The 17,646-nt window shown below is 50.0% G+C and overlaps 8 protein-coding genes across 8 annotated transcripts; 3 read left to right on the top strand and 5 right to left on the bottom strand.

Annotated features, from left to right (window-relative positions):
- Positions 1-1,029: 1,029 nt before the first annotated feature.
- N7519_004977 (uncharacterized protein) lies at positions 1,030-2,586 on the top strand (the record flags this gene model as incomplete). The annotated part of the gene is made up of 1 exon (XM_057291753.1): positions 1,030-2,586. One exon carries the CDS (start codon positions 1,030-1,032, stop codon positions 2,584-2,586), a length of 1,557 nt encoding a protein of 518 aa, XP_057146564.1.
- A 363-nt stretch (positions 2,587-2,949) lies between these two features.
- On the top strand, positions 2,950-3,694 carry N7519_004976 (40S ribosomal protein eS25). The gene is made up of 4 exons (XM_057291752.1): positions 2,950-3,002; positions 3,071-3,125; positions 3,262-3,471; positions 3,532-3,694. The coding sequence occupies exons 1-4, from the start codon at positions 3,000-3,002 to the stop codon at positions 3,552-3,554; spliced, it is 291 nt and encodes a 96-aa protein (XP_057146563.1). The 5' UTR covers positions 2,950-2,999; the 3' UTR covers positions 3,555-3,694.
- A 141-nt stretch (positions 3,695-3,835) lies between these two features.
- Positions 3,836-4,666, bottom strand: N7519_004975 (putative heme/steroid binding domain protein; the record flags this gene model as incomplete). The annotated part of the gene is made up of 2 exons (XM_057291751.1): positions 3,836-4,329; positions 4,387-4,666. The coding sequence occupies 2 exons, from the start codon at positions 4,664-4,666 to the stop codon at positions 3,836-3,838; spliced, it is 774 nt and encodes a 257-aa protein (XP_057146562.1).
- A 302-nt stretch (positions 4,667-4,968) lies between these two features.
- On the bottom strand, positions 4,969-6,000 carry N7519_004974 (GTR/RAG family Ras-related GTP-binding protein; the record flags this gene model as incomplete). Its single annotated transcript, XM_057291750.1, has 3 exons — positions 4,969-5,146; positions 5,198-5,881; positions 5,939-6,000. The coding sequence occupies 3 exons, from the start codon at positions 5,998-6,000 to the stop codon at positions 4,969-4,971; spliced, it is 924 nt and encodes a 307-aa protein (XP_057146561.1).
- A 1,705-nt stretch (positions 6,001-7,705) lies between these two features.
- N7519_004973 (uncharacterized protein) lies at positions 7,706-9,646 on the bottom strand (the record flags this gene model as incomplete). Its single annotated transcript, XM_057291749.1, has 5 exons — positions 7,706-8,474; positions 8,523-8,972; positions 9,033-9,326; positions 9,385-9,473; positions 9,539-9,646. 5 exons carry the CDS (start codon positions 9,644-9,646, stop codon positions 7,706-7,708), a joined length of 1,710 nt encoding a protein of 569 aa, XP_057146560.1.
- A 791-nt stretch (positions 9,647-10,437) lies between these two features.
- On the top strand, positions 10,438-11,418 carry N7519_004972 (putative short chain dehydrogenase/reductase; the record flags this gene model as incomplete). The annotated part of the gene is made up of 1 exon (XM_057291748.1): positions 10,438-11,418. The coding sequence occupies one exon, from the start codon at positions 10,438-10,440 to the stop codon at positions 11,416-11,418; it is 981 nt and encodes a 326-aa protein (XP_057146559.1).
- Positions 11,419-11,554: 136 nt separating this feature from the next.
- N7519_004971 (putative acid phosphatase) lies at positions 11,555-13,472 on the bottom strand (the record flags this gene model as incomplete). The annotated part of the gene is made up of 8 exons (XM_057291747.1): positions 11,555-11,986; positions 12,039-12,469; positions 12,528-12,862; positions 12,922-13,087; positions 13,141-13,156; positions 13,228-13,262; positions 13,316-13,328; positions 13,383-13,472. 8 exons carry the CDS (start codon positions 13,470-13,472, stop codon positions 11,555-11,557), a joined length of 1,518 nt encoding a protein of 505 aa, XP_057146558.1.
- Positions 13,473-13,876: 404 nt separating this feature from the next.
- On the bottom strand, positions 13,877-17,005 carry N7519_004970 (ribonuclease Z; the record flags this gene model as incomplete). Its single annotated transcript, XM_057291746.1, has 1 exon — positions 13,877-17,005. One exon carries the CDS (start codon positions 17,003-17,005, stop codon positions 13,877-13,879), a length of 3,129 nt encoding a protein of 1,042 aa, XP_057146557.1.
- Between the last annotated feature and the right edge of the window lie 641 nt (positions 17,006-17,646).

The raw sequence follows: 17,646 nt of genomic DNA, 5'->3' as shown, positions 1-17,646 counted from the left end.
ACTATTGGTAGGCTTTTCTTTTTCGTTATCTTTTCAACTACTTGCTCGGGGTTTCTTCTAGTATGTACTTGTTGAGCAGGACTGGATGCTATCGACTAGGCGCGATTGGTGTGAAAATACATAGTTCACTTGCCTCGCCTAAGCGGCATCAAAGGTCGCAGGTCCTGCCATCGTTCCATTATTCGAAGGTTATATTTGGATCTTTCCTTTCTGTATATACCTTATCCTCAGGGCCGCCAAGCCATCTCCACCATTGACCCTCTAAGGAAATGCAACTATACAAAGCTGAAGAGGGGTCTAGCACGTGCTTTAGTATCTTAGAAAGAAATTCCATCTTATATCGTACTTTAAACTGGTCCATGGGCTCCGTTGTTTAACTGTAACTAGGATTTCTTTGTTCATGTCTGCTCATGCTCATGGAGTGCTACTCTAGCTCTTTCTCTCTTTCTCTCTTCATAAATTGATCATCATATGTGCTTTTTAATTACCGTGGATTTCCTTAATTTCCTTGACGAGACAGACCTTGTATAGCATCGAAGTGTTTGGATGCGGTTCATATATCGGATCTTCCAGAGCCCTCGATACTTCCCACCCTTGGGCGTGTATCCACCCAGGATTGAGTACAAAGAATTGATGAAAAACAATTCGAGTTAAAGAAAACGCCTCCCTAATCAAAATGGTTCTATTCGTAAATGCCGGGCTTTCACACCATTCTTTTTGTCAACGGAGCAATCCCCAGTCTATTAATGGAACACTTTCATTGGAGATAGAAGAACGCCAATTCCTTTCAAAACAGCCTTTGACATTCAATTATTACTTCTACGTGAATGGCATGTGGCATGGGCAAAGAACAATATTTAGGGAGGGAAATATCCCATATAATGCCTGGCTTCGGCATCTTCCACATCCCTTGACTTCGACTTGGAACACACTCTTATAATCCATCCTACTGGTTGGAAATAGGCTTGCTCTTTTTTGTTGCGACCATCATCCACATAATTCCTCTGGCAGCCTCCAACACAAGTGATCATGGGGAATCTTTCGCAGTCTCTTTCGGAGCACTTCCAGGGAATCGCTGGGGGAATCGTTTCATTCTCATTATCAATCGTGAATTGTGTCATGCGACGTGGAACTGAGGATTCTGACGACGAAGACGATGATGAGTTGGATTCCATCGACATTGACCCATTCGAAGAAGTATTGGAAAGGGTGAAAGTGAAGCATATCGGTAAATACGTCACAGCGATTCGAGCGAAGAAGCACCCAAGCGGCAAGAAAATCCCCGTCGTTGAGGTTGGAACTTCTGTTCCCTTTTGTGAGTATCTTTGCTATAAGGTGAAGTTTGCCGACGGGGTTAGCTGGATGCTCAAAGTCCCAGCTATCGGAACCCCTGATCAATTCGACGAAGATGATGCCGAGGCCCTTCGCTCGGAAGCGTTGACAATGATGATGTTACGGCGTGAGACAACCATCCCAATTCCCGAGGTCTTTTCATACAACAATACATGCAAAAACAAGCTCAAAGTTCCCTTCATTCTCATGGAATTCATCGACGCTCGGCCTTTGTATGAAGTTTGGCATGACCGGGAACCTCCGAAAGAGGTTGTACAGGCTCGGCGCACACGCTGTCTGCAGGATATTGCTGCGGCGTATCTCCAGCTTGGAAATTACACATTCAACGAATGTGGGCCCTTGAAATTTGACGATCAAGATCGCCTTACTGGTGTTGTACCCGTGAAAAACGACCCATTCTCTGGCTTCAGGGAGGATTGCACTTCTCTTCTTGACCAGTGGGGGCAAGAGGAGTCTGAGTCCCAAAAGGGGCTGCTGAAGCTTCTTCGGATGTTCGTCGACTGGATTCCGGAATCAAGTGAGGGAAAATCATTCGTTTTATGTCATGGAAACCCCAATATCTTCAACTTCCTTGTTGCAGAGGACGGTTCTGTGCGGGCAATCCTCGATTGGCACGGCGCGTACGCCAATCCGCCGATTATAGGGAATGAGCAGTATCCACTATGGCTGATGCGCGACTGGGATCCGACCGCATATATGTGGAGCGAAGATATGGAACGGAGAGACGATGACGAGGACTCTATGCGGGAAGACTCGCCGGACACGCTGGTGTTCTATCGAAATGTCTACGCGCAATGTATTGCAAATCTACGACCAGAAAGCGAGAATGCCAAACTGACCCGAAATTCCGCTCTCTTTCAACATTTGATGATGGCAGCGAGCAAAACGATATTTAGTTTAGGCCAAACGGAAAAGATCCTTGACGAGGTTATGAAGCGAGTGGAGAAGCATGTGGATGATAACAGCTGTCCTGCCTCATTGGACTCGCCCAACGACAATGAAAAGGATAACGAAAAAGATAGTTCTTCCAAGGAGGATGCGGCATGCGATCACAATTCACCGAACGAGACTGAGGACCACGTCGAATATGGTGGTATCGAAGCGGACAGGGGTGAAGATGAAGACGAATATTTTGACATCTATGAGTTTCTCGAGGCTCTGGACAGAGACGGTATGTGTGAGCATCGACAAAAGCTCTTCAAAGCTGGCTTTGAGGCTTTATTTATTAGTTAACGAGATTTGTGTTGTTCGATGTATGGAGTAATGCACGATGACTTCAAAGACTGAAGTTGTCAGGCACTATTGAAGTTGAAGAAGGAACAAGGACAGGTATTAGAAAATCCATAGAAAAACAGAGTTTTTGTTTATTCCTTTGATCCCAGATTCCCTCTTCTTATCTCAAGGAGGTACTACAAAATGATATCCCGTTCGTCGTGAAATATAAAAGACACCTCAGGCAGTAACACTATGGGATGATGTCAGCTATATTATATAATCAAACACACCAGCCCTGGAGCCAATGACAACATGCAGACTAACCGATCAAGGGCTTAGGGCTCACCTCAGTCACGCCCCACTCCCTTTTCGCACTTGAGCGGCTTCTGGACGTCGCCCTCTTCCTTTGAACATCCACCTCATCCGACAAAATGGTGAGTTCCCAAGCACCCCAATATACAAACCCGGAAGACACCAATACTAATCGAAATGTGACGAACAGGCGCCCGCAGCAACCGGAGGCAAGAAGCAAAAGAAGAAGTGGTCCAAGGGCAAGGGTACGCAATCACCAACCATGCGATCGTGACGATTTCCGCCGAGTTCTCTCCCACAAGACACGAAAGAAATCGTTGGACGAGCTGGGCATACGCAATCCGAGAAGCAACATTTACTGACATGTCTTTCGCCCTACAGTCAAGGACAAGGCCCAGCACGCCGTCGTTCTCGACAAGGCCACCAACGACAAGCTCCAGAAGGATGTCCAGTCCTACCGTCTGATCACTGTCGCCACCCTTGTCGATCGTCTTAAGATCAACGGCAGCCTTGCCCGCCAGGCTCTCAACGACCTTGAGGCTAACGGCCAGATCAAGAAGGTCGTCGGTCACTCCAGCCTGAGCATCTACAGTGCGTTCCTCTCCAATATCCTGTCCACGGATCTCCCATACTGATAACCTCTCTCAATAGCCCGTGCCGTCACCGCCGAGTAAACTTCTCGTCTCTCGTCTTTTCTCGCGGTTTTCTTTTCCTTGCTACGAATGATATCATTTACCATGGGAAGCCCGGCTGGGCATGATGCATAGTGGATTAACGTCGACTCTTGAAGAGTGTGGAACATTCGCACTCCTGGTAGTGCGAACTGAATCAAAAAATCTACAAAACTTCATGAAAAAGGACATGCGTCATATTCCGTAGACTTTTCTCGACCTCTACCACCTACCATCTACACTACCAACACCGTGAAAAGAAAAGAAAAAGAAACAACGTAGTCCTACGACTTTTCCATCATCGCACTCCTCTTCGGTCGCTGCTTCTGCGCACTCTCACAAAGCGGCCACGGCTCTCCATGCACACCTCCATCTTCAATCACCCTCCCAGCCTCAAAATATTTTGCATGGTTCGCAAAGAACCCAGTCCACCTCTTCACTGTCTCTTCAACTCGCGCTCTGGCAGCCCGTAACTCCTTCTCGCGACGAATTTTCCTCTGCGCAGACGTCACACCCTCTTCCTCGACATCCTCAACGGGCAGGAACATAACCTCGACACCGCGCAAATCATTCGTAAGATCCTCCTTAAAGCAGCCCGTGACAAAAGCGCGCGTTGCGTCTCGCCCGCGAAGAAGTTGTAGCTCCCGCCCGGTCCGTAGATCATACGGTTTGCCGAGACATCGAAGATGGTCCCGTTCACCGCGACGTAGAGGGGGAGGTTGGTGTCTGTGCCATTGTAGAGGGAAAGTTGGCTTGGTGTCAGGGTAACAGGGCCTTGCTTTATTTTTGAAATGCAGGTGTTAGCTTGAATTGTCACTTGACTTTCTTTGTAAACTTGAGCGCCGGGTTTCGCATACCACCCACTGCTTCACCACCGGCCATCGTGTATACCATGGTCTGTACCCCCATAAAACGGACTCGGAGGAGGTCATGTAATAGGAAAGACCGCCGCACGCTATGAGTAGAGTCACAATCACCCGGATTATGTCCAGCAGGCTTATGCCGTGGTCTTGGTCGGTTTCATCGTTGATGGTGTGCTGTCTGGGGGTTGGCTCTTTGTCGGGCCCATTGCTGGACTTTGACGTTGCTGTTGGTCGCTGGCGGAGTTCTGACATCTCACTCTGATTTGAGGCAATTGAGGAGTTGTTAGAATCAGGCGATGACCATTTAAATTGTTGTCATTGGAGTTGCACAGGTGGAGGACTTGGCTGACAAAACCCCCAAGGCCGGGGCCCCAAGTGGACTTTTGACTTATCCACAACTTCACATTTATAAGACCTGGTCTGGATTTTCTATTCAATTTCTTTTATTTCTCCAAGCTGCATTTGGTAAAGATACAAGAGGTTTGAATTCACAGGGGGAAAATACACCCTGCTCTTTGGTTCTAACGTGTTCTAACGTCAAATTTGCCTCGATTTTAATTTCTATCATTTGTTTGCAGTTGCAGATTCTCCTCCTTGGGCCCCGGCCCTTCTTCCCAACTGCGCGAGAACACTTCGTTCAGGGCGTCTTGGAAAGTACGGCAGTTCATGTCAATCAGACCTCGCTTGTCCTTGGCTTCGGGGTTGCGAATCACCGAGACTAGACAGAGGTACCTGGGGAATAAAGTCAATATAGATAATAAACACACTTTCTGGGAGACCTACTTGTTCATCTCCATCAAATGAATCATGGTCTGGTCATGCAGCACCACGTGGCTTTCCGCTTCTTGGATCTGGTCGCCCAATCGCTTGCGAACTGGATGGTCCCATGAATACAACTCGGATATATCGACAATGACATCGATATAATCAGAGCACATCTCGTAGCAAGCCATGTCAACAGGTCGGGTGTCGGAGGCGATATAGATCTTACTCAGAACATCGAAGAGGTATGTCTTTTCAAACCCACAGTTGTTGGCGAGGGTGTTGATGAGGTTCTCAAGTGTAGATAAGTTGGGGATCAGCTTCTGGATCACTTTGCTGAAGGCTTCAAAGACAGAGTAATCATAGATGGAAGTCAGATAGTAGTGCACGGGCGCATTCTCATATCCAGCGTCACTGAGCTCGTCGGAGATGCGCTGCACAATGTCCTGGAACGTGTCGGTGCGGTACTCGTCCGACAGTCCGTCGACTTTGTGAATGAAGACTTCGATGTTGATGCCGGGATAGAACTGCTGGACGGTCAATATGGTGCGGTTGAGCCGCGCCACAGAGTCCAGGTAGTCATCCTGCGCGTCGATCACCCAAACCAGAGCGCCCAGACTGCCGAATATGTCCTCAAGATCGAAAGCAGACTCAAAGTACTCGAGCTGACCCGGGAAATCCCAGACTTGGAAGTCCATAAAAGAGCTGCAAGCTCCAGGTCAGCGGAAAGCGCATTAAGCATGTTCTTCCTTCGGGGCTTACTGGATCGAGTCCTTCTGAATCCGGGTCGTGGACTCCAAAAAGAGTGTCTCATTTGGCGGCATCTTATGGAATACCACACTAGCAATGGACGACTTACCACTCCTAGTACATGGTTAATATCTCTGTTGTGCGAGAGCTGGCAGCGAAAACTTGCCGGCGGAGCCCCATTAGAAGAAGGCGAGGTTTAACATCAGGACCTTTGGTGTTGGGCACAGAGGCCGACTTGGCCTGGGTAGGCGCAGTCACTTGGCTGTTTCCCTGTAGATTATCCAGAAGGCTTAGCTCGGCTTCAGTCTTATGGAATGGAATTTCACGCCGTCGCTTCCAAAAGTTGAGCTCACGTCCTATAAAAAGGAGCATGAGGCCGGCTCACGCGGGCTACCGGTGAGTCGGACATTTAATCAAACAAAAGGAGCATGCATTTTTGGGAGAATTGGTGAATCAAGAGACAGGTTAGGGTTATTAGGATGGAGGATTCATGAGGTAGGGGCAGGGTGGAATAAATCAATGCATCACATGTCGGGGAAAAAAGAGAGCATTGGGCAGTCGGCGAACCCAACCAGGCTAATATCCCTTAGAATAATAAGGAAAGTCCCGAGGCTGAAGAGGAAGACCGATGGATTCAAGATGGCACTGTCTTGCAACGGCCCGTTGTGACAGCAACCGTGACAGACGCCCCAAAATTGGAAATCCATGTTCAGTCTATTCTAGGGCACATTGGCTTCCAAGAAAGGTCTCTGGGGCTTTTTCAATCCCCTGGGAAATAGCAAAAAGGATCCGGAACCAAGCAGATGTCTCACAACGGCCCGTGCATGGATGCAGCGGGACGCGGTAACTAACCGAGCTTCACCGAATGACCCGGCCGTGATTTGTGGTATTATAGGGGGTATGGGTCGGTTGGATGTGTTTTGAGCGAAAAAGAGTTTCTTACCTCCATTGAACGGGCAGACATCTAGATATGGAATGTTAGAATCCGGGGATGCATAGAGAACGGATTGGGTGTACTTGCTGCGCAATTTAATTTGTATTAGACGGGGATAATCAGACCAATGCAAAGTCAAGACTCTCCTTTGATCACGAAGAAGATAGTAAAAGGAACTGGTCGAGCTCAATTTAACGGCAAAGACCGACTGTTGACATCTGCATGTGCTAATCTGGCCTAGGACGGATGCCGGGAGAATCCCAGTTTATGTCTGGGATGGTGGTACAGGGTCGGATATCTGCAGTCAGACCCGTATCATTGTCTGAATGTTGAGAGGTCCAATTCGCAGCGGAATAGGGTTGGTTGGGGTGATCGTTGAGTAACCGTTGTGCCGTTCGAGTGCGGGGGTTGGAGTAGCTCGGGAGCTACGAAGCGAGGCGAAGGGCGACCGGGCACAGAAATCCAACGCGCACGATAGCGCGACAAATGAGCTGAAAGAGTTGGTCTCGAAGAAGTGGGAACAGCTGTGATTTGAAGGGATATTTGTCAAGGAATTGTGCTAAGGAGGAGAAGATGGGGGAAGAGGAAGAGCAGAAGGCGGAGCCGTTATCTTCGAGCTCCTATCTTATCGGCTCTAATCTATGCCAGACCGCCTTTTATATTCTGCCACTTTATTACCGCATATTCCAGGGCCATCACACTCTTACCCCATTTACGATGCTTGACCAAGGGCAGAAGAGATGGTCCAATGGATGACTGTAATACACTGAAATTTCTGTTCTATTATTGAGCATCTGGATGGAAATGGAAAGGAATAACTTTTTTAATCATTAACCTCGACAAGTTCATACAGCAATCATCCGGTGGCTGTGTCCATGAGCATGTTTATGTCCATGCTGATGACCCAGATAATCGCTGATTCGATGCTTCCCCTGCTCCTGGGGCTCTTCCTCCTCTTCCTCTTCCTCGTCATCAAGTGCTGGCCACTCTTCCCAACCATCTTCCCACATCTTTGCTAACTTATCCGTCTTCTCCTCTCTGCTCATTTTCTTGTTCTTCATCACCTTCTCCCACTTCTTCATGTCCTTGTCGTCTAGAAGACACTCATCCAGCAAGGTACTGATCTTGACACTGTCAATACCTTCCCCGATAAACACTATTTCCTGGCGACGATCACCCCAGGGACCTTTGAAATCATTTTGGATGGATTCCCGCACATCCTTGTCTTCTGGCCAGTTCTCATCGGGGACTTCAGCAAACCAAGGTCCACCGCATCCGACTGTCATCATACCACCTGCTTGACTCCATTCTCCAAATTGCCAGGGTCTGGTTGTGAGCCAGAAGAAGCCCTTGGAGCGGAGAACTGGACCGAAAGCCGGGTGGGTACGTTTGTTCTTCAGAATGTCTGCTGGATCAGGCTGCTCAAAGTCTTCCACTGACTCGGAGTCAGATTCTGTGTCCATTGCATCTTCTTCTTCCTCTTCTTCCTCGTCGCCTTCTTCTTCTTCGACTTCATTGTTCTGGAGAATGATGAATTTGTCGTGAAGAAGCCCGAAGAGGCGGCGCGGATGGAAGGGTCGCCGGGCAGTGTAAACGAAGTTGTTGATACCATACCTGTAATGGTGAGCAAATTGTCCATAAATGAATTGTCGGCAAACTTACTCCAAGGTCTCTGGTTTCGGTGCCATCCGTTCACCGTTGCCTGTCGTCTGTAGCGTCATTTCGTGCAGACTCTGCAGCCACCCAGGGCCAGAGGCGGCACGGACAAAATCAAATTTATTTGTGTTGATGATTTCCCGAACATCTATTTGAGAGTAATTTGACTCGAGGATCTTTGCGGCTGGGTTCAGTAGCTTCAGCAAACTCATGACCTTGTCGCGTGTTGCTTGATCAACCGTCTCGATCTTATTGAGAATCAACACATCGGCGAACTCAATCTGATCCACCATGAGATCAGATATTGTGCGCTCATCCTCAGGGATGATCTCCTCTCTTCCATAGCGGTCAGAGAGGAACTCTGCTGTATCGAAGCTCGAAAGCAAGTTGAAGGCATCAATGACAGTAACAGTAGTGTCTAACCGAGCCATTGTGTGCAAGCCACCTAGATCCACACTATGTCAAAGACATGTCAGCAAGGCTACAATAAGGGGGAATGTGGTGACGGAACAATACATTTCGTTCAGGATCTTCTTTGCGTCGGCATCATCATTGGCAATCTGATCTTCAGCTTCCAGCATAGCCGAGCTGAACTCAGCCGTGAAAGTCTCAGCCACTTGCATTGGCTCGCTTATGCCAGTCGATTCAATGACGACGTAGTCCACCTCATTTCGTTTGGTCAGAGCTGCCAGTTCAGACAGCAAGTCTCCACGCAGAGTACAGCAGATGCATCCGTTCTGAAGTCGAATGAGCTTCTCGGTGGTCTGGGAGACTTTGTGGTTTTGGATGAGGGTGGCGTCGATATTCAGCCTAAAGGAACGAAGCGATTAGCTTACAGTCTATGCTCTCCGTTCAATGTGGAACTCACTGGCTCATATCATTGACGATGACGGCAATCCGTAACCCATGGTCAGGGGACTTGAGGATGTGTTTGAGGAGTGTTGTCTTGCCACTTCCCTATACACGGGTGTCAGTGTCTATGGAGATGACTCAACGTTGATACAATTGGTCTCATTCCATACCAGGAAACCGGAAAGCAAGGTCACAGGCATCTGCCGTGTCTTGGGCTTTTGCTCTGTAGGAGCTGGGACATTGTAGGAGACTGTGTCTCTTCCAGAATCGATGACCATAACGAAGAGTAACTTTTGTGCTTAGGTATACAATGTAAGAATGAAGAAAGAGAAAAGAGGAAGAGAAGAGAAAGGAAGGAGCTGAACCCCTGGCAATTCTAGGATATCACATTATATAGCATCTTCTCCAGGGCTCTCGCAGGGCGTCTCCAAGTTCCTCACGCTCTAATGCTGTTGCATTCCTGATGTCGTACAAGTGTCAATACAGAACCTCCAAGGTTGAAAGTATACCAGTGGAGCTACAACTGAACCAATGAAGTGCATGATTTCAAATGGCGATGATAATTGCTGTGTTCTAAGTGGCCAGCATGAATCGTCCGCAAGGTACCTGGCTGGCGCCGTGGACTTTCACGGTCCTCATTTAACGACATCGGTTTTTGAAAGACAGTATTAGGGCATTTGTGATTGGTCTTTTGTTGATTTCCGGACTGGATGCTCATTTCCGGGGAATCATCGATGGTGAATGCACTCCATAGGGTTAGACCTGTGGATAGACCTAAGATGGAATAAATGACATATTTGGATCTCTAAATATCCCACATGAAAGGACATTGACAAGATAAAGCTTTAACTATTTCATCCGAGATGATTTTCAATACTTATTTCTTCAGTTATGACATTCTCTGATATACTCCGTAGTAGTCAACCTTCTCCAAATCGGCGCTCGGCTCGATACGCGGGCCGATAACAGCCAAATCGCCGATCTGAGAGGAATGCGAAGTTGACCTCAAAAGAACCTATAAAAGGGTACTTTGAACTGACAGGATAGAAAAAACATCATCTCCATCAAAATGACCGACCTGGGAACATTCATCAAACCCCTAGCCTATCTCGGCCTCTTCACCCTGGGAAAAGCCGCCTTCTCCCTAACCCGCCAAGCAACAAACTTCCTCCTCCCCAGTACACTCTGCAAGCGCTACAACCCCACCAAAACAAGCTGGGCCCTCGTCACCGGCGCAACAGATGGAATAGGTTTCGGCTTCAGTCAGGAGCTCTGCGCGCGCGGTTTCAACGTCATCCTACATGGCCGGAACGCCGAGAAACTCGACCGTCGGCGTCGAGAACTTCAAGCCATGTTCCCCGCAGTCTCTGTTGATGTGCTTGTGCGCGATGCGCAGAATGTGACCGCCGATATTGACGGCGTTGGTGCCGAAGTCCGCGATATAATTCGTCGCAATAATAGGACTATCGATTCCCAGGGTGTTCCCGGCAGGTTGACTGTCCTTATTAATAATGTTGGTGGTGAGACGAAGCCTTCTAGACTCCTTAAGGAGTATACCTTTGAGGATGTGCAGGCCACCGTTTCGCGGAATGCGACATTCGCCATTCAGATTACCCGCGTTCTGGCGGAACAGCTGGAAGAGAATGCGCCTGGTCTGGTGATGAATGTTTCTTCTATTGCGGCGTTCGGATTGCCGTATGTCAGTATCTATAGCTCTACCAAGGGATTTGTGGATTCCTTTACGAAGTCGCTGCGCGCGGAGTTTGCCGCTGAAGGAAAGAAGGTCGAGGTTATGGGCCTCCGAGTCGCCGAGGTCAGGACTGCTGGGTATGATGTGGAGAGTAACTTGTTTGTTCCTGAGGCGAGAGTGCTGGCTGCTGCTGGCTTGAATCGGGTTGGGTGCGGGCAGGAAATTGTATGGGCTTATTTCTGGCATTGGTTGCAGGGCTTGTCGTTTGAATATCTACCACGCTGGATGCTGATAAAGGTTGCTGCGATGAAGATGAAGGCGATCAGATCAGATCAAGAGGCTAAGGCGAAGAGCAGCTGAGATGGCTGCTGATGTTTTGTGACTCTGGCTTTCTACTTTTCATCCGTCATAAACATATTGCACAGCAGGTAAAGATACACGAGGAAAAAAGAAATATCTCCAAGTAAAGGCAACAGCATTACAGTCTATAGAATGTCTAGAAGCCAGCCGGGGCCTTCTCGCGATCATCTGGGCCGTGGAGCCCTGCGCCAAGGTTCGCTGTACACTCGCCTTGCCAGTCCTTTGGCGTAAACTTATCAACAATCTCCTTGAAGGCGTCCAAGGTGCAGAATGTCTCATCGCCAGGCAGGTGATTCTCAGGCTTAGCAGCACAGCCGGGGATACGGACGGGTTGGTCATTGTAGCGAATACGGACATAGTGCTTCTGGAGAGCCTCGCGAGCGCCTTCCGGGAAAGATTCGAGAGTTGCGCGTGCAGTATCGGAGGTGGTGGGTTTCTTCGATGCAGGCTTACCGAAGAGCTGGGAAAGGACACCAGGCTTCTTGGTTGCGACGGGTGGGTTGGAGAACTCTTCAAGCACGATACCAGCGTTGGGATCGAAGCGGGGCGCTTGGGAAAAAGAGCTCAACTGCAATGGAGGATGTAAATGGAGGCCATGACTGATCCTGGAAACCACCAACACTGGAAAGGATGGCTGCCAGGGTGGTGTCGTGGCAGCCGCTCATAGCAAACTTGATAGCCTTGCCAGTATCCGAGTTACCTGACCCGGACGCAGCGGTCTCACTGCGCCAGCCACCCTCCACGGCGGTGCTGACCATGCGGTCAACCACATCACCCATGAGAGCACCAATGCCTAGCTTACGGTACTCGCTACTCTCGCCGTAGCCAGCAAACCACTCCTCGACCGCAATTCGGTCAATAACAGCACGGCCCTTCTTGTCATAGAATTCGGATGGGAGCTTGGTGGCTGGGCCATGGGCATCGGTTGCATTGATCGTGTCCATGATTCCAGAAAGACGTGGGTGGGAATCAACAGCAACCTTGGGCGATTCCTCGGGCATGTACTTTGACCAGAGGCTGTTCAAGTACGCCATTTGTTCAGAGTCATTCCCTGCATTCAAATCATTAGCCGTGACGCTTATCTTCATGTCCCACTGATAAGCCCATACATCGTGCAGCGGCGCGGTCGGCAAAAAGCCGGGACAGTTGTCGGAACCGTCTACAATTTCCCTCGTTGGGGAATAGAGTCTCCTCATTGACCTGGCGAGCCACAATCACCGGCGGTGGGAAGTCAAGCGTGCGCGCGCTAGCCGGGTACATGCCCCAAAATGCCTCCTGGAGCGACTCGAGAGCGCGGGGGATCGACGTAGCTCGCAGATACATATCCTCGGAATCGCTCTTGATCTGGGGCATGAACCCGAGCTGGTCAACGTATAGGTGGCGCAGCCGTTGTCCGAGTGCATAGGTCGTCTCACGGCCCTTGTCTGTGAGCTCGCCGTGCAAGCTTCAGATGGAATTATTTAGCTTTTCTCCACGTACATCACAGCTCCGTAGTGAACTTACCACATCGCTTCAACTGGTCCTCCTGGTCCTGTTGTGATCACCGCCTGGTCATTACTGCCGAATGACTCCATTTTCCGGCGCCATTGGAACCCGTTCCATTCCGAGAGGTCTTTGCTACTCGAGGCCATCTGCACCATGCGTCTTGCGACATTGCAGTATGGCCAGTCTTGTCAAGTCAGCATATACTCGGGCGATACCGGTATTGGGGAATTGTCATACATGGACTCAAGCCTGTCTTTGGGAAGTGTTAGCGGAGACCGTCGGAGAGCGGATTCGGGGCATTGGGGGTAGTCAATTGCGACATACATTTGAGAATCGGGATGATACGGGTGTACGTTCGCCTAGGATCAGTTAGAAATGCTCTCAGGGGCAGCATTGTAAATGAATCTCTCACCATGACGAAGGAACTGTAGCGGTTAGCCATGCTGCGTCTTCGTCGATGTGGGGACCAAACCACTTACCACTTGCACCAGCTGCAGCTTCAGAGCTGGCGGGTACAGGCGAGCGAGCTCTTCCTGAGTATAGGGCTCACGGGGAACGAGGGTGGTCATGTCGAATTGGCAGAGAGATATCCAGGGAGCTATAGTATGGAATTGAGTCAAAGGAGATAAACCCCCCATGGGGGCGGTGAGGGGATGAGTTGTTGGGGTAGAGCGGCTATACCGATAAGCCATTTACGTTGACGCCCAATCAGGTACTCGCTGTAACTACTATTTGCCTAAGTATGTAAGTAGTTTAGGTTGAACGTGAAGATTTATTCTCTTTATATACACCGGTATCTAAAATAACACAGGAAAAGCTGGGAATAGCTGGGAAACCTCCAAGAATCCAACGGATATATGGTCTCCGCACCTCGGCAAGTTCGCCGAAGCGTACTAGCCCTCAGATTAGTATTCTCCAACATGGAAGAAAAACCTCCAGGCTATGCATATTTGACATGGCATAATATATACAGTTAGGAACAGCATTCCTCGTAGTCACTCGTCTCCCACCCCTCCTCGCTTTCACTGGCACTCCAGACAGACCGAGTGGGCACCGCCTCGCTAGTCTCAGTTGCTGCAGCTGCAACTGCCGCAGCGGTGGCAGTAGCCATTTGCTTAGCCCACTTCTTATTATTCTTCGCCTTGCGAGCATTCTCCTCTTCCTGGCGCTTCTGCTTCACGCGCTCGGCTTCCTCGGTCGCCGCTCGCTCCAAGAGCTCGATAAGCTTCTCCAGTGCTGGTGCATATGCCTGCGCAAGGGCGAAATCCCCGACCTTGATACGCATGTAGTCCATCGCTCCGGCGACGGGGCCGGTATAAACGCCAAACCTTTGGCTGGATGTTACCGAGTTGAAGTCATCAGACAGTTCGGTGTCATTGGGGCCCACTGGTTCATCTTGAGGGTCATCAAATGGGATATCCGCATCTGCGGGCTCCTTTGCAGCCGCATCCCGGTTGGAGGGGAATTTGCCTGAGTTTCGCTTCTCTACAAAGGCTACCTTCTGGTAGCGCTGGCTGAAATGGGTGAGCAGGACAGCGCGCGCTTGCATGCGGCGGCCGACTTCCATTGCCTCGGAGGAGGTCGAGTGCCGCTTGGCCCGAGCCGATCCGACCATGTCGGGTTGGAAGGTGGCCTCATGGATGAGCACGGTTGAACCCTGTCCAATGGCGGCAAATTTATCCGATGGCCTGCAATCGCCAGAGTAGGAAACCTTGAATCCATTTGAGAAGACAAGGGAGACAGCGAGCGCGCCCTTGCAGTGTTTGACGCGGCAAGTGAGTATGTCTGCAAGGCCGGTGGCAGATTTGAGGAGAGGAGTGAGGGGGGAAGACTTGTTCGTGAAGTCAAGTTGAGAACGACGACGATTAGGTAGCGGGTGTGAGAACACGGTGGTGACTTTGGAACCTTCTGCTTCAGGATGTGCGGAAAGAGTAAGCAGCTTGTCATATCCGAAGTCCTCAACCTGTGAATATTCTTCCAACCAGGAAATCATGGCATTGTCAGACACAACAGCCAGCCGCTTCTCCTGAAGGATCTTGGCTATATTAGTTTCACGGCTAGCAGTCGCGCCAAACCCATCCTTAAAGTTCTCCGTGTGCCAGGCCTTGATCACAGAGACCGTTCCTAGGTGATGATCAGCGTGCAAGTGGCTGATCCAGATCATTCGCAAGTTCTGAAGCACTTCACGAAGTTCTTCGGGCTCGAAAACTCGCTTGAGTTGACCAAGAGTGTTCTCGCCACAATCAAGCAGATAGTAGCCATACCCAGGCACCTTCAATAGTGTGGCAGAGACATTTCGGTATTTGGATGGAACAGAAGAACCAGTACCCAGCGCGATGATCTCTGCATCCGCTCCGGGCCATTCTCTGCGTTGTGCCTGCAACTTCCTCTGGAAATCAGGCTTAGCAACGCGTTTGCGAATGACTTCCATCCGGTGCTCAACAGAACGCGGGATGCTATGCAATGCAGTCGCTGGATTGAAGCGGGACATCACTTCGTCACTGTTCAACCCGAAACTGGGCTCCATGTTGATAATGAATCCGGGTTCAAGAGGCTGCAGCGGAGAATTCTGACGAGCGGCAATTGCAGATTTTGAATTGGCATTGGGGGTACCGGGTTGGGGGAGGGACACATTGTCGTGAACAGGAACCGCATAACTATCACCTTTCAGACGGGCGAGTCGAACAGTTGAGCTAGCGCAGCTGGTCAACGCCAGGTAGTTCGGGCAGTGATCTGTGCTCGACACAGTATGCTTGCAGTGGGACATGCTAGCAACGAATTCCTGGAATTTAGGATGCTCAGCCACACCTGGTCCAAGAATCCAGATGAAGGCTTGCAACTCGGTCGTCACAGCTGGAGACTTCCATTCGGCCCGGCTGACCAGGTCCTCGATATACTCGGACGATGGCACTTCCATGATGGCAACGCCCTTGCCCGGTCGTGTCTGTCCCAGAACCATATCTGGGGTGATAGTCTTGCCATCCAGAGATTGAACGCTCTCGCCCTTTGTCAGAGCTGCGTACTTAACACCCTTTTCGACTTTCAATTCTTGGGCCTTCTTCGGGTCGAACTTTCCACGGATATCGTGGTTCCGCACAATATAGCAGACTGACTCCTTGGATGGAGAAGTGGTCGGTAGACTCTCGACAGTCGCACCGGGCCAGGGCTTCCGAACGAGCACCTTGATATCTGGAAGAGCATCTGGGCCACCCGGCACCGGGCCTTTGTATTGCTCAAGGTCCTTGGTTTCCGGGTTGCGAATGAATATAGCGGCCGGCATCATGACCTCAGCCAATGGGGTTTCATGAAGGGCATCCATCTTCCATGTTGAGTTGAACATATCCTGCACAATGGACTGCGTCACTAGCAGGTTCTTAGTACGCTGGTCTATATGATCTTCGGTCTGCTCAGACTCCTGGAACTCGTCCAAGCTTCGCTTTCGTGGACTCTGTGACCGCGGCTGTGTAACTTGAGAACGAGCAGACGGGCGGGGGCTGATAGGCATGGCCCAGACTTTAATGTTAGAGTCGGACCATGAGGGCTTCTCAAAGGGATCCTCGGCGCCGACAGGAATCTGCTTAGTAAGGGTCTCCGTGTCATATTCTTTCAAGTACATTGGCATGCCCTTTCGGAAAACAAACCGCCGAGCCGTAGCAAGTGTATGTGTAAGATTCGCAGGACCATGAATCGTCAGGTTAGCTTTCTGCGACGCCGGTTCGCCTTCTCGCTCCACAGTGGCCCTGCCATGTTGCTGCTCCTGGGGTCCACGAGGCTTGTGTTTTACGCCTTCTTCCACCTCCCTTTGCGCCTTGCGGGCAGCCTTCTTCTGATGTTCCTCTTCTATGGCTGCCAAGGAGGATGACACCGTATCGGCAAGTGTCAGAACAATTCCAATCAACCCGCCTGTGTTGGCCCATTCCGACCGCCCAGTGACAAACACATCGGTGAGGAGAGCAAGTTTAACCCCGCGTTCAGTGCATGCTCGTTGTGTGCCTTCCGATAGCTGGCCGAAAAAGTATCGCTTGTCTGGGAAGTTGAGACAAACGCTGGTGCCGGGCGTATCGGCCGTGGGGGTCGTGATGACCTGGTAGAAGAATTTCATTGGGGAAATTCCTGCTACAGGCGGAGGCAATGAAGTGAGTTGGAATTTGGACGGTTCACAAATCAAGTAGTCGTCTTTATCGGAGCGAAGCCTTTGTGAGACCGGGCCAGCTGGAAGAAAATATGCGTTTGGGTCGATTGTAGGTTGTCTGATGCGAAGTGGCAAGGGTTTCTCTTGGGATTTCTTTTTGTCTGCTAATTGCGCCAATGATTTAGGGAAGTGTAAGCTCCTCAATCTCGGTTTTGAGTCACGAGGGTTTTGTGAGTCACGGTTTCTGACGCTGCGATACGATCGAAGGGTGGATGGCGAAATTGAGGTTCGAGGGAACGCGCTCCAGGCGACTGCGCGAGTGGTTGCCGTTGACAAGGCACCGCGCACGCAAGAGGAAGCCAATTTGCCTAGAATGGAGGGTATTGAAAGGGAAATTAATGATAAAAGGCCCCTAGGTGCAGTAATGTCAAGTAGGAAATTGGTGGATCCACGTTAAAAAGAGAAAAGTGACGGTCGAATTTTGCAGAATGGCCGGACAAAAACTCCATTTGGACCGCAATGGAGATATTTTTTTTTTTTCAAATCCATAGCATAATAGATAGCAAAGCTATGTTCTGTTTCCTTTTTCCTTTGCAAAGGTGCATTTAAGA

The sequence above is a fragment of the Penicillium mononematosum genome (genome assembly GCF_028829835.1).
Source record: "Penicillium mononematosum strain IBT 11891 chromosome Unknown utg000003l:1.0-8172316.0:1.0-8177699.0, whole genome shotgun sequence".
In the NCBI taxonomy this organism is placed as follows: Eukaryota; Fungi; Ascomycota; class Eurotiomycetes; order Eurotiales; family Aspergillaceae; genus Penicillium; species Penicillium mononematosum.
The sequence above is the reverse complement of the archived record's forward strand: the minus strand, read 5'-3'. Positions and strand labels throughout refer to the sequence as shown.